The sequence below is a fragment of the Balaenoptera musculus genome, chromosome 1 (assembly GCF_009873245.2).
Source record: "Balaenoptera musculus isolate JJ_BM4_2016_0621 chromosome 1, mBalMus1.pri.v3, whole genome shotgun sequence".
Lineage (NCBI taxonomy): Eukaryota > Metazoa > Chordata > Mammalia > Artiodactyla > Balaenopteridae > Balaenoptera > Balaenoptera musculus.
The window spans coordinates 14,470,649-14,485,306 of NC_045785.1; the positions used below are offsets into that span (position 1 = coordinate 14,470,649).

Consider the following 14,658-nt stretch of genomic DNA (forward strand, 5'->3'; position numbering starts at 1 on the left):
CCAAAATTCTGAGGACTTTGCAAGAAACCAAAAAATGAAGGGCAGAGAAAAAGAAGTGAACACCTTGTCATGAGCTTTGGAGACCTCAGCCTTGCAGGCCCAAGGAACCAAGCCGCGGTGAAGCTTCTGAAGGCCCTCGGTCAAAGCGTGAGGCCCCGAGGCGTTGCCATGAGCGCGGCTCAGCCTCCATCAGTGCCCACCACCCACAGGCAGGGACAGTCCCACCTGTTTACCCTGCACCCTCCCCTACTCTCCCCGCTGCCTTTGCTGTCCCAGATGAAGCTGTTCCAATCTATTCCCTGCTAGGATGTTACGTAACAGCAACTCCGCATGGTAACATGGACCTGGGATGTCCCTGGGAGACGACCAGAAAGCGGGAGATGATGGACCTGCGAGAGGGAATGAACTTGCTGTGCTCAGTGTGAAACGCAAGTGTGCCTGAGACCAAGGTCCGTCATCCACCTTCAAAGCTGGACTTATTTGGACCTCACCTGAGACGCGGAGCTTCGTTAAAGAAAAAGCCAAGATTCTGTGGACTGCAAATGAATTCATCAGTAATAAGAGCGACCATTTCCTTACTACACGGCAACCAAGTAAACTCGCATTAAACCTGGCAACCACCCGACCCCGTAGATACCGACATTCCCATTTTACAGATGAGGAGACTGTGGAGACACCCAGGGTGGTGGAGCTGGGATCTGAATGAAGGGGTTAGACGCCGCTGCCCCCTCCCTCGAGCCCGTCCGTCCCTCAGAAAGCCCCGTCGCCCACCCACACCACCGTGCACTCCCATGCACTCGGCACACACACGTTCTCGGCTGCCAGGGCCTGCCTGCCTCTAGCTGGGGTTTTTTTTTTTAAAGATTTTTTTGACGTGGACCATTCTTAAAGTCTTCATTGAATTTGTTACAATATTGCTTCTGTTTTATGTTTTGTTTTTTTGGCCGCGAGGCATGTGGGATCTTAGCTCCCCCACCAGGGATCAAACCTGCACCCCCTGAACTGGAAGGCGAAGTCTTAACCACTGGACCTCCAGGTAAGTCCCTCCAGCTGGGCTCTTGCAACAAATTGCCCTTGTCTCTCTGGCCAAAGCCCAAGCACGACACTCACTCCTGCTTGCGGCTGCCCGGTCAGGGGCTCCGGGGAAGAGACACTTAAGTCCTGGCTCTGGCAGTCTTCTAAAGGGACCTAGAGGCCCCTTCTGTCCCAAATGGTCTGGCCTGAGGAGTGAGCCACATAAACTGGACATCAAGATAGGGGAGACTGTCACTCGGGAAAGCAGGTGGCAGAGCGGCCCACAGGGAAGTGAAGGAGACAGCCACTATCAGGCTCTTCCTCCCCACGAGGCCGTGTCTGGATTAGCCTTGCCCTACAATCTGGGGAGAGGCTCGTGGGAGTCCTGCTGCCTCGCTAAGAGGGCTGCTGCCCATGAACGCGGGGAAGCAGGTCTCAAGGCCCCCAGAGGCAGCTGCCACAGTGGTTCAGGACACGACTTCGGAGGCGCAAACCTCAGCTCTGGCAGCTACTGGCTGGGTGGCCTTGAGCAAGTGATGCTGGTTCATAGGCCCTTTCTTGCAGGGCTGTTAGAAAGACTAGAAATAATTACACACACACACACACACACGGGCCTGGCAGAGAGAAGGCGCTCAGTAAAGGGCAGCCACTCAAAGTCTGCCCCAGGCCCTCTCCCAACGTGGCAACACTGAAGAGAAGTTGCCAAAAGATTTCCCATTTGAAGTTAACAGGGGACTGTCAAATGCCTCTGCTGTAGAAAGACCAGTGCCCGACTGCGCTGAGCCGGCCTTTGGCAGAGGACTAGAAAATCACATGTCTTTGGGCTCCAGCTCTTAAGGCCAAAGATTGAGAAGTCAAGGCGTTTGTTTCAGGAAAGATCATAGCTGTCAAATGCGGTGCCCCAACTTGCTGGCCGAGAACAGACAGGCTCCATTTGGCGCCAAGAGACAGTGAATGTCATACACGCAGGCTTCCCTACTGACGCCGGAAAGGGCTGTGCAGTCAAGGAGAAGTATTTGGCCAGTGTCACTAAGGAGGGGTTCAAGCACAGGCAACACCTTCCTTTTCAATGTGTATTAAGTCATTTGTTTATTTCTCAAGATGTGCACACTCAAGTATTCAGTTGGCCAGGACAACTCGTGGCTCCTAGGTATGTACAGGTCCTTCGACGGCTTGGGTTACAGACAACTTCATAGCTAGTGCACCACACACACGAGATAAAACAGGAAGCCTAAAATCCCCAAGCCACTCCAAGAAAAGGGAGGGAGGGAGGAGGGAGGAGCAATGATGGAGCAATGACGCAGCAACCCGTGGTGGAAATCACACACAGGAGGGGAGAACACAGAGGCAGGCTAGCTTCCATCTCTGTCGACCGCCGTTTCCGTGTGGTGCTCAGGGGACTGAGTTCAACAGGTCCTTCAGGAAGCTCTCCGGATCAGTGATTTCTGACAAGAGACCTGGAAAACAGGCAGGGACTGCTTAGCAGCGGCCCTCACAGCCCCCAGCCCCTGAGTCACGGAGGCCACATCCACGCGGAGAACACGCTGTGCTCCGACAAGCTCGGACACAGCTGCTCACGGGAGACCGGCGATGACCGCGGAGACAGTCACCAAGCAAACACTCTCGTCCTGGGAGGGGAGCTGGGCTCCGACACCTGGCGCTGCGGCAGGATTAAAGGCGTTTAAAGTGGCAGCGGCCAGCTCACGATCTCCCCAGAGCGGAGGTGCTAAACCCGGGTCCATGGACCCTGCAGGGGCCTGTAAGTCCACTGAAACTCAGTGCGCAATGGAGGGGGGTCCTCTGGAGAGAGTGTCTACAGCCTTCAGCAGATTCCCAGAGGGACCTGGGGCCAAACAAAGGCTAACCCCACTGCCCTCGAGGGCTGGGAGGAACAGGGTAGGGTAAAAGAACCCAACCCCTAGTCCAGGGCCTGAAGCAAGCTGCCAGAGCTCAGAAGCTCCAGTTTCCTCCACTGCCAAATGGGGACAGTGACAAGTCCTTGTCACATCACCCTGGGGATTAGATGAGGCCAGTTATGTGAAAGTGCCCAGGGCACAGAAGGTGCTCGCTCAATCAGCATCAGGTCCCCTGCGGCCCCGTCCCTCCCTCACAAGCAGGGCTCTCATTTGACCAATGCAGGGTCGTTAACCCCGAGGCGGGGCAACACTCCAACTGAAGTCTGGGCTAATGCAGGAAGAGTGGCCCCCATCAGCTCCTGCTGGTTTGGAAGGTGTTTTTGTCCTTGCATTTGAGTAGGGTGTGTCAGATGTTCTGAAATTTCCTACCAGTTTGAACAAAGCAATAAAGCCATGCCGTAAACACCTGCGCTCTAGTGGAAGGCGGCAGAGGCCTCCCGCCTGACCTGTCCCTGCTCGTCCCTGCTCCAGGGCTGATGCAAAGCCCTGAACAGAGGTGAATACCTTCCTTCCCCTGCCCGCCTCTTCCTTGGACTTTGACATTCATATTGACAGTCTTTGTAGACATTCACCAGACCCCTGGGTGACAGGTAAGGCACTGGGCCCTGAGGACACAGACACACAGGCTACGTGCTCTCAGTCGGGGTCACTTCCTGAAGAAAGCAAGGAGGGTAGCCAAGGTAAAATGTCTAGGCTGAAAGGACACCCATGGGAGCATCTAGTGAAGTTAACAAAGAAACTGGGGTGAGCGGTGGCAACCCCTGACCGATAGGTAATGGGGGAGGCACCAGACCAGCAAAGGCCCGTCCAGTATGGCTTCCACTGAGGCCACTGCAACAAACGGCCAAATTGGAAGACAGGCCTGGAGCTTTGGGGAAGCTCCATCCGGGAAGAAAGAGGAATTCACACTGAGCATCACTCCGAACGTTTGAGGGTTTAGTGCCCAGAGGACAGACTAGAAAATGCTAGTGGCGACCTTCCCTTGATAGTGGGATCTGGGTAGATTTTTTCTTGCTCTTCACACTTGACAAAATTGCCGTCAGGGAAAAGGAAACAAGCTCACAGAAGAGTTAGGCAGGTGAGGCTCCCCCTGCTTTGGCTCTGGGAGCCCTACCTTGGAAAGGACGGTGGTGATGGGGGGCTGGACTGCAGTGCCCACGCCCTCAGAGGGCACAGGACTTTTAATTCTGGGTTGATTTCCCAGCACTGGCCCAAGTCACCTCCCCCTGCTGTCACCTGATGCTTGGTTATGAAATCCAAACAAATTTTATTGTGTCTGCAATTAGGATGACAGATTTGTTGTATAACGAACCTATACACAGGAGAGAACAGTGACTTCATTTTTACCAGCTGGGGGATGAGGAACTGTCTGAGGATGTCTCATGTGACAGCAGTTCAAAGCACTGCCCTATCCCTACTAGCAGAGATGTTCTTTGCTCTCTTTTGATATTTACTATTTATCTTAAGAATCAGAGCTGAAATCTTCCACACCTCCCCGGGGGCAGCTGTGACATAAGATGTCTCAGTCCCCGAAAGGCAGGAGGAAGACAGGAAAGCTCCATGTTAATACTCTGAACTGTCATAAGAAGCCAGGAAACCAAAAGGGGCTCCAGTGATTTTCCAGCTATGCCCCACTGGGAACTTGTTTAATCTTCAAAGCCTCAGTTACCCCATCTGTAAAATGGGGATAGCCACAGCTCCACCTCACACAGGGCTGCCCTGTGGACTGGGAAAGCGTGTGCATGAGGAACACAGCACCTGGGGTGAAGTGAGCCACACGTCACGGCCGCATCTTGTTACCAGGGACCTGGTATGTACACATCTCTCCCAGACCCCTCGGTGGTGGCCCACAGGCTGGTTCTCGCCTGTTTTTTCCTGTGCGTGAAGATGAAAGCAATGCCAGCCCCACTAAGATCTGTGAAAGATGAAAAACCTTGACACTGACCAGCGGCGTCGAGGAACTCTGAGAAGGTCTCCACTGGCATGAACTCCTCCTGGAAGGCCTTCAGGGCCTTGTCGGCAGCTTCGTGGATGGGCATGTCGTTGTGGCGGATGTACTCCGCGAGAGAGCAGGACCAGCCGCCCTCCGTGTTGCTGGTCGGCACCTTCTACGAGAAGCAACAGGACACACAGGCCGGGCGGGTCGCTCAGGTCAGGCAGGGAAGAAGAGAGCCCGCCCATACACATCCAAGTTTTCCCTGGAGGATGTGTTCTGCTTCCAGGAACAACAAAATTTCACTTCATTCCTCTCACAGCCCCTCTCCTAAGCACATGTCACATGAACCTACAAGCTTCGAGAGGCGATGCGTTCTTTCCTCCCCACCCCCTCCACCATCGGCATTTCCCCAAGAAGAGGGACTTGTCAACATACTTTAATTGAGCTGTTTCATTTAGATGATGAAAGGAACCACCCCAAACCCTCTGATTCTCTCAAGGCTGAGAGGAGCGTCCCTATTATAAACTGGGCTGGAAAAAGTTACACTCACACAGGGCAACAGAGTTGATGCAAACAGAGGGGACGAGAGCAAACAGAGGGTGACTCGGGGTGGAGCGGGGGGAGAGCTGCCTGTAGAAGAGGGTCTGCAGCAGCCTGAGACCGGGTCACAGGAGCGGTCACGGCTACAAATGCAGTCACAGACGCAGGGGTCAGAGCTAGAGGGTAAACCCCTCCCCACGGCGGGTCGGCCTGTTTCTCGGGGGAGGCTGGCGGAGGAGTCGGCTGCCGAGGCAGGGTCAGAGCCACAAGCACAGACGTCTACGCCCCTGCCAAACCCGGCCACACTCCCAGCGGCCTCCTTACCTTAAACATGTTATAAATGAGATCAACGAGGGCCCAAAAGAGAAGGGAAGAGCGATAAGCAGAGTAGTCCTTCACCGCCTTGTCTGTCAGCCTGGAAAATAAAACCAAACCCCATGTCCGTGAAGACCCCGGGAGGACACTCACAAGGACACAGCCAAGCATTCTGGGAGCAGGGGAAGAGTCGCGGGCACTGAGCGTCACTCAGCTCCAGCCACTTGCCATCTTCCCAGAGGAAAGCAGCCACGGGTCAGAGCTTCTGAAGCCCTGGGACCCAGCGGTTTATTCACCACAAGACGCTGCGTGACAGAGTCATCTTTAGTAGCGACTCTGCTAAGCCAGGGAAAACGGGAAAGAGGGAGACGTAAGTTACAACACGGCAACCAAAAGGCTACTGCCTTAAGGAGTCGCCGCAGAGTCCCGTGTTTCCCTGTGTTTAGCCCCCACATGCGCTCTCGGACTTGACGGGACCTAATAAATGAGGGAGGAAACAAGGTTCTCTTCAGTCTTCACATTCCCACTTGCGGAGTTTTTACCAGCAGCCAGCAGGCCTAAACCAGTCTCACACAGTAATCTGCCAACCGCGTGCCGTGTTCAAACCAGCAAGCTGGTGGACACCTGGCGTTGGACAATAGTGATGTCTCGGATGGGAGCCACAGCCGGCCCAACACCTCCGAAATCCCGGGCTAATCCCGGAGCTCACCGCGCCCCTTCGTTTCTGACCAGCATCGCTGCTACTTAATCCAGTGATTCAGTTCGGGATTAGAGAGCGGCCAGGCCCTTGGAACACGGAGGGCCGTCACTGACAACAGCGTCCACCGCCTTCTTGGCAGACGCTCCTGGTCTGAGGACTGACTACAGCAGGTAGAGCCACCGTGAAGTACAGAACGACCAGCACCGCCCCCTGCACGGTGAGTGACGTGCCGGTGCTAGGACTTGGTTTCTACAGCCCAAGGTCTAGGAGAGGTTTTGTCTGCAAACTGCCTTCATATCTGTAATAAGTAAAGGCTAGATAAACCCTTGTCGTGGAGATTCTACACCTTGGAACAGAGCCCATACCAAAGGGACCAGAACTTAGTATTAAAATGTGTGTGGATGTACGCACCACGTGTTTATATATGCTAGAATCATAAACATCAGACAAGCACAGATGTTATTCATTTAGAAGCTACAACTACACTGTATGGGCCTCAAGTGAAGGGACTACCTAGCATGAGACAGGCCAACCACACCTACATTCAGTCAATGTTTAAGTTATTAACTGAAGTAAAGTAAAATAATAAAATGAGACAATTCTGTTCGCTAAGGTATGCTACCCGTACCCTCCCCGACCCCAGCATCTCCAAAGCGCCCACCTCCTCCCCGACCGCCACGCATGAGGATGCTGCAGCCGAAAGGGAAAACTACTGCGAGGTGGGCCTGTGGACGAGGATGAGAATTCTTTCTCTGCAACTCTGTGCGCTGGCAGACAAGGAAACAGAAAAGGCTCTGACGGAAGCCTAGGAAAGTCCCAGGCTTAAATACTTGCAAGTTCCTGGCAGAAGAATCTTTTTTCCTGAATGTAAAACCCGCAGAAGAGAGCAACTTCTCTTGTGCAAATTCCTAGATTTTTGTGTACCTGCTGCTGCCCCCACCCCATAATGGGCTGAGGACGAAGCCTGCTGCCAGCGGCACTGCCCCAGCCACCGGGAGGTCACCCTCTAAATGTCCCTCCTCAGAGGGTGTCCAACACCGTGCTGATGGCCAGCACTCTGCCACCCTGCTTCCGGGGCGCCCTGCTCACACCCCGACACCCCACCAGGGCTGCTCCTTCTTGCAGCTCTTTCGCGTTGGTGGCAGGAATCTGGGGTGGCTCTGCCCAACTTAATTATTTCAGGTTAATTAGTAAAGGTGACTAAACTGCTACAGAGGAAATGGCAACTCATGAGTGCAGCTCACACTGGATTTCCTAATTAAGCTGTGACCAAATCAGCTTTTCCTTAACTGCCTGGGACAGTAATGAATTCCAGTCTCCTAACTGAAAGCAACACAGCTCCTGTGGGTTCAGATCTCACACCTGTCACCGAGAGCCTGTGCCCAGTAAATAGCCACGTTACGTGCTATGGACACAGGCCGAGCCTGGCTTATCAACAACTTAGCATCTTCCAGATCTAACTTTTGATTCCTAGCAGCTAGTTAACTATTAATGCTTCAGACTCTTGGTTAACACTGGAAAGTGCTACGTTTGGAATGGGGGCAGGGGCTAGGTAGGACTCTAACAAGACCGGCCCCCTCCTGCTCTACACAGAGGCTGGCACTGGCTGGATCCAACAGCAGAGCTCCAACCTGGTCTCCCCGGGCCACGAGGCGCCTACCACTAGTGACTTGATAAATCAGAGCTGACGGAGGTGGAGACACCAGGTGTGCAAATTCAGGCCAAGGCTGCTTCCACTTGGTCTCTCATTATCAGGGGCCTAAAAGCTCCTCCCCTGCACCCTTGTTGGAAATGTCCCCTCAGATCCTAGCGAAAGCAGACACACGAGGACAGACCTTCCCAAAGTGAAGTTGGTTTCCCTCAAGGGCAGAAGCAAGCTGACAGCTCATAGCTTACTCTGTAGCCCAGGGAGGGCAGACTGCTCGGGGCCACCACAGGCCAAGAGTAGCGCCAAGAAGTCCACTCGGCGTGTGGCAATCTGCACACTCGCCGCAAAGGGCTTCTCGCTGTTGTTGTTTGCAGTTGTTTGCCTCAAGACACCTCCCAGCTGACCCAAATCACAGCACGGGGTCATGAAAACAAAGACCACTTCCTTCCTGAAATGCCTTCCTTCTTAGGGAGGTGTCCACACCAACAGCAGAGAAAGAAAAAAGGCTCATGGAATGCAGGGCAGACGGGATAGGAATGTGACCAAGGAGGGAGATGGGGAGCTTTTAATACCAGAAAAGAACAGCCCCAAGCACAGCCCCGAGGAGGCTTTGCTAGTTTATGCGCAGACCAGCACGACTCGGAACACCTGGCAACCTGTCTCAACCGCCTGCCGGCCCTACCCCTCTCCTGAGAAGTCTCGCCCTGTGCCTGGCAGGCTCCCTCCCTGAGGGCACTTCCCAGGGGTAAGCCTGGCTCCACACTTCTAGTGCCTGAACACCTGGCCCAGAGGGGCAGGCGCCCGGCGGCCTCAGGCCTCGACTCTTGGCGTGACCGGCCGGGAAGGCTCAGGCTCCATTACCGAGTCAAGCGAGGCAAGCGAGGCGCCTCCCCTCAGCACCTGCATGCCGCAGGCAGCTTTTACCCACAGCGGTTACAGAGTCCGGGCGACAGGCGGCCCAGGAGATGGCTCCCTGAAGCAGGCACTTCCCGAAGCAAGCACTGACCTGGTGGCTCCCCCCGGAGCCACTGCCCGGGCCTGAGAGGTCACCAGCAGCCGCCGCAGGATTTCCACGCGTATGGCTCGCCACTTCTCGGGGGGCAGGACGTGGAGGGCTAGGACAGTGAAATAGTGGGGCCCGTCCACTTCAAAGGCACTCTCCACCCACTTCTCCTTGGGCTGCTCCAGAAAGCCCTGGAGATTCTTCTCCTCTCGGGAAGTTGCTCGGGTTCTGGAACAAAAGGAGCACCATGAAACCAGGGCAGAAGCAGGGCACCAGCAGCAAGAGGGAAGGAGGCTTGCTCAATCTCCCGTCTTCTTTTAAGTTTCCTGAGCGCTCGGCTCACGGAACCCCCCACCTGTCCTCCACCGTCCCTCCCACCTCCTCTCCAAGCGGGGCACCCCCAGCCCCGCCCCAGTCCTTCTCGGGGCCATCTTCCTCGTCCCCCACCCCCCAGTCCAGCTCCGCACAATTCCAATTGCGCGTGTGTCCGGCACATTCACAAACACTCCGCCATCCACGTGTCCTGACAACTCTGGAAGGTGACAGTCGGTACCTCTTTACCAGGGTATCTGAAGGCCCGGGGAGTGAAGTGACACAACCAAAGTCACCAAACCAGTCAGCGAACCCAGAGTCTCTGAGCCCACAGCCCACACTCCCCGACTCCACGAGTCCCAGTACAGCTAACTGTTCACATGGCATTTGCAGCCGGTGCCCTTCCTAGGCTATTCTGGTGTGTTCTTTCATGTGTCTGTGTCCTCTCTCCTCCATTAGAACAGATTCCTGCCGGCGAGCACTGCTTCTCGTTCTCGCTTTTGCCTGAACTGCAGCAACAATGGTGATTATCAACTTTAACGCCAAGCACGTTCTAAGAGCTTTCCACGGATTATCTCATTTAATCCTCACAATAACCCGATGAGATGGGTACTCTCCCAACGTTACAGAAGGGGAAACTACAGCACAGAGAAAGTAAATATTCTGCCCAAAGCCACACAGTGGGGAGTGAAGGAACTGGGCTCTGACCCAGGCAATCTGGCTCCAGAGCCTTCCCAGCGTGGACTCTCCACCCTCCCCCTGCAATGAAGCTTCGACAGGTCACTAGACGGGCACTGAGAGATCACTTCCTTATCACTTATTTCTGGCTACACTCTCTCCTTACGACCTGGATGGTGCTCTCAGGCCAAGAGTGCTTGATGCCCCATCCTAATTCCCTGAAGGGAAATAAAAACACAACACTAGTAGCGGCTGAATCAAAGTTACCAGGTCTGCACATGGCACTGCCAGGCACTGGACTGTGGGAAAGCAGGGGGGATGGTATGGGGACACCAGGCACCCTTCTGCTCCATGGATGAACATGGATGGAACAGGCGGCTACACTAGACTGGAGTATCCAGAACTGGGAATCAGAAGGTTTGTGCCATCGCAGGACCCGCTCCACTCTGCGCTGGCTCGTGCTGTGTGTGACATATTCGCCTTCATATACAAATGTCCCACCAAAGGCAGCGATCCCTGCTCAACCAGCACCCCCCGCCCACCGTGACCAAGCTCACAGCAGCGTGAACCGGTGAGGGAAGCAGGCTGTGGCTAGGAAACAGTGCCTCCTCGTGCAGCTTCCGGCTCAGCCTCTACCTGACCGAGACCATCAGGACACAGCCCGCTCCCTCCCCAACTAAGGAAACTAAGCATGAGTTACGAGTGTCTGGCATTTGAGAGACACAGTGACATCTGAAGCCACCGGCTCTGTTCTGCTGGACAAATCATGTGGCCTCTCTGGGTCCGCTTTGCTCCCCGGAGACTGGGGCAGCCCCCTCCACCTCACTGCTGCCAACAAGAGGCAACGGCTCTGTCAAAGGCCCCACGGACACCAGCAATCAGCACTGCTCAGGCCTGAAGCACAGTCTGGATAATGGGAACGTTCGTGCTGTCAATGACGCAGGTGTTTCTTCTGACAGTCTAAACAGCCAAGCAGATGATGTAACGACCGGTGGAGACCCGCCAGTGCCTCCTGGTAACAATGAAGCCTGCGGTCTCCAGGTCAGCCTTTTATCTCACAAGGAAATGGGAGGGAAGGAGAAAATCACTTTGTTGAAGACCAGAAAGGAGAAGAGACAAATTGTTCTGTTGCCTAAACTGAACTGCAGCTGCCTTGGGGGGACTGTACACAGCCTTTCAACCTGTCAGCACTCTGCCCCACAGATGTGTAAGACTCTCGCTAGAAGATGGGGCCTAAAAGCACCAAACCATTTAAATCAAATCTAAGAGCTAAAGTATATTAAACCTCTTAGTTTGCTTTTTAACTCTAGGGTAGAACGAAAGACTATTCTCTACCCCCTTAGTGTTTCCGAACTGCTCCACAACGTACATACAGATGAAGATACAAATCTGTTTTTTTTTCTGGGCTACCTTCCTTCTCAGTTGACTTTCCCAAATAATCTTCAACAACACCTTCCCCCTCACAGCTGCCAGAAGCCTCACTCACTGAAGAAGAAACAGGGATAGCAAGTCCAGGTCCTTGGTCCTGCCACACCCTCCAGCTGTGAAACGCTCACCTGGAACAGCCTGTGTGCCTTTGACAGTGACTGTGTGCAGCCCTGACCCATGGCCTCCCCCATCCAAGGGAACAGTCTTGCAAGTAGCAGCTACACTGAAGTAGAAGCTTCGATGATCTGGCCTCTCCCGCTTCCTGCTCCCCTCTGGGCTGAAGGTCAGTCCAAGGAGGCAGCCCTTGGCTGCCCGTGCTGGTAGATGAGACAGTTTTGGAAAAGGAAGCCACCGTGCTCTTTATTCTGTGTGATTCCAAAGAGGCGCAGATGAACATTCCTACTTCGGTAAAGGCTGCCTGGGGCCAGACATTCGTTCTAGAACTAACTAGAGCGGCTACAGAAAAGCCGGGAGAGCTTGTTGGGCAGAGGAACATGGGGCGGGTCAGCCAGTGCTGCCCCGAGACGCGCGGTACTGACGTGTTCAGGACGTAAAGCACGGTGTGGACGATGTACGGGATCAGGTGGATGTTGCTCTCCCGGCCGCCCCCTCCAGTGTCCGCGCTGAAGGACTGCTCCATGGCGAAGCGCAGGAACAGCAGCTTGATGTCGTGGATGTTGAGCTGGTACGTGGGCTCCCGCTGGCCCGTGCACTCCTGGAGGTAAGTATTGTGCCTGGGAGAAGAGAACAGGTGGTGAAGTGGAAGCAAGCTCCCTGGTGAAGACCCAGCTGGGAAGGCAGAGCCCCCCTTCGGCCTGATGGCTGTGAAGGTTACACAGACGGATAGAGAATGAAAGGGGGAGTCAAGGACAAGGGCTGGGCTGGGGGGAAGACAAGAGCAGGGCACACTTTTGTTTCTGCCGTGACTGAACGCGATGCTCTCCAAGCTTTGAGGAGAACGTGCCGGTGTGGGGGCGGCGGGCGGGGGGCATTTCTTGATGGCCTAATGTCATAGGACATATTGTGACCACATCTGGAAGTGCATTTTGGGAGAAGAAATGTAGAACTTATTCATTTTGACTGACAAGGTGATCTATCCATAAGAATCATCTCCTCAACCTCCAAATAAAAGGTTTTCCTATGTCAATGTACATCACCAACCACCTGGACTCTGCCCCTGATTAAGTCTATGCCTCAGTTTCTTCATCTGTAGAATGTGTATAATAACAACACACGGTAAGCAGTTCAACATGCTGCCCAACATGACTTTCATCATTATTACTGCCAAGTGCCTGGTTTATGGTAAGTACCTTTTCATCCCTGAGCTTTACAATAGGACTTGGGGTGGGGCACCACTGCACAAGGCATCTGCAAGAGATGAGGACCTCACAGAAGGTTTCGCTACTCTACTCTGGATTTTAGGACAAGGGAGGCTTTGAAAGGAGCCCGATATTCCCCACGCCATCAAGCTATTTTCATTATTTAAACCTCAGAGAAATAGAAGTGAACTCTGGGAAATTTTGGCCTCGAGGACCAAGTCAGGGGTCCTGTGTTTTGTGTCCTAAGATCAGCAAAGGAGGAGAGGTAGCAGATAACCAGAGATTCCACCTGGGGCCCCAGACGCTGAGGGTGCTGGCTTCTCCCAGCAGAGTCCCCTCTCTTCCGGACGGGCTCCCCTGTCAGGAAGCAAAGACAGACATAGATTCCTGATGAAGGTGACAGGAGATGGCTTCCCCGGGGCCGGGCTGACAGCTGATCTTCCCCCATCTCCTGGGAATCCTCTCTTTTCTACCATGCAAGATGCTCCACACTCACCTTGCCAGACAGGTGGCAAAAGCTGACTCAGGGACATGAGGCCCCCAGACGGGAAGGAGCCCGTTGCACTTAGTGTTGGCGTTCTGAAGGGCGGCACTTTCCCACTCTTCCCGGCCTCGAGCCAGCCTGGATTGGGAGGAGAGCAGGGACAAGCGACTGCTGGAATTAATCTAGCAACCAGGCACCTGGGCGCGCGGGGGTGGAGGAGGGTTTGCTGACACTAAGGAAGTGCTGGCCCGTGTGCCTGACTCTACAGAGAGGAGCAGCCGTTTGTAACCACGATGGTAAATGCCGGCTTCACCACCTCCAGTAAGCAAGGCTGCTCTCACCAGCCTTGGGCCAAAAGCCAAGTGTCTTTTCCAGATCATATGGCAGGAATGGCACTTGGGCCTGTATGGCTGAAGGTAGGACACCATACTTCGCAGAGCCTAAGGAGCAGAATTAAAGCCTCAGGAGTGGCAGTCCCCCCCCTCCCAGTCCAGGGCCTCTGGAGAGCTGCCCGCTCCCCTGAAGTCACACAGGGCTAGAACCGAAGCACATGCAAGGGGAGGCCTAAGGAAGAAGCCACCCCGCAAGAGCCAGGCCCACCTGACGGCAGCCAGGTGGCAATCGTAGTGCACGATGTTGAAGTGGGACACGGTGCTGTAGCCCTGCTGTTTCCGGGGCTTGTTCTCCATCTCCTCTAAGGCTACCCGCTTGGTGAAGGTATAAATGCCCAGGACCTTGGTGGGCTGCAAAGATAACATAAAAAGGAGGAGAGGTGAAACTCCAAGGCAGGCTGTGAAAGGAGGTGAAGTAGAGCAGAGGGGCCCCGAGGGTCTACGATCCTAGGAAGGGATGCATTCAGTAAAGGGGGTGATGGTGAGCCCCTCAGTCTCCTGGTTAAGCACTTGGCTGGGCAGAGCCCCAGTGAAATGAGGGTTGTGGGGAGCAACTGGAATAAAGTGGCTGCTGCGAGACAGAAGGGCAGAAATGCGAGCCTGAACGGTCCCTTCCTTTTTGCTTCTTTTATCTGAAAATGAAGAATAAAGTGCCTTCTTGTTAAGTCACTTGTTTTTCAAAACTGACCAGAAAGCTCCAAGGAGCCTGTGTCACAGCAGGACTTATAGGGCTTGTGGCCCAGGGTAGTGGCCCTTCAACAGGCTTGGGTGCTAAGTAATAAATTCAAGCTGGAGAGGAAGAGGGATGCCTTTTAGGCCTTTAGGGGAGCAAACTGGTCACTTGCTGTTCTGCTCCTTTTGGGTGTTAAATCGAGTTTGGTGGAGCCCAGAAAGCCAAGGTCCTGACCTTCTCCCCAGGTTATCTGAATATGGAAGCAGCATGATGTGTTTTTAAAAGCCCCAGGTCTGAAGT

At 54.2% G+C, this 14,658-nt stretch overlaps 1 protein-coding gene across 1 annotated transcript in view; it reads right to left on the minus strand.

The window, feature by feature from the left end:
• Positions 1-988: 988 nt before the first annotated feature.
• UBR4 (ubiquitin protein ligase E3 component n-recognin 4) overlaps positions 989-14,658 on the minus strand; it is a 128,030-nt gene continuing 114,360 nt past the window's right edge. Inside the window, 7 exon segments of the mRNA XM_036866703.1 lie at positions 989-2,471; positions 4,876-5,038; positions 5,731-5,821; positions 9,076-9,300; positions 12,030-12,224; positions 13,306-13,431; positions 13,894-14,036. Coding sequence (XP_036722598.1) covers positions 2,407-2,471; positions 4,876-5,038; positions 5,731-5,821; positions 9,076-9,300; positions 12,030-12,224; positions 13,306-13,431; positions 13,894-14,036 — 1,008 coding nt within the window. The 3' untranslated portion in view covers positions 989-2,406.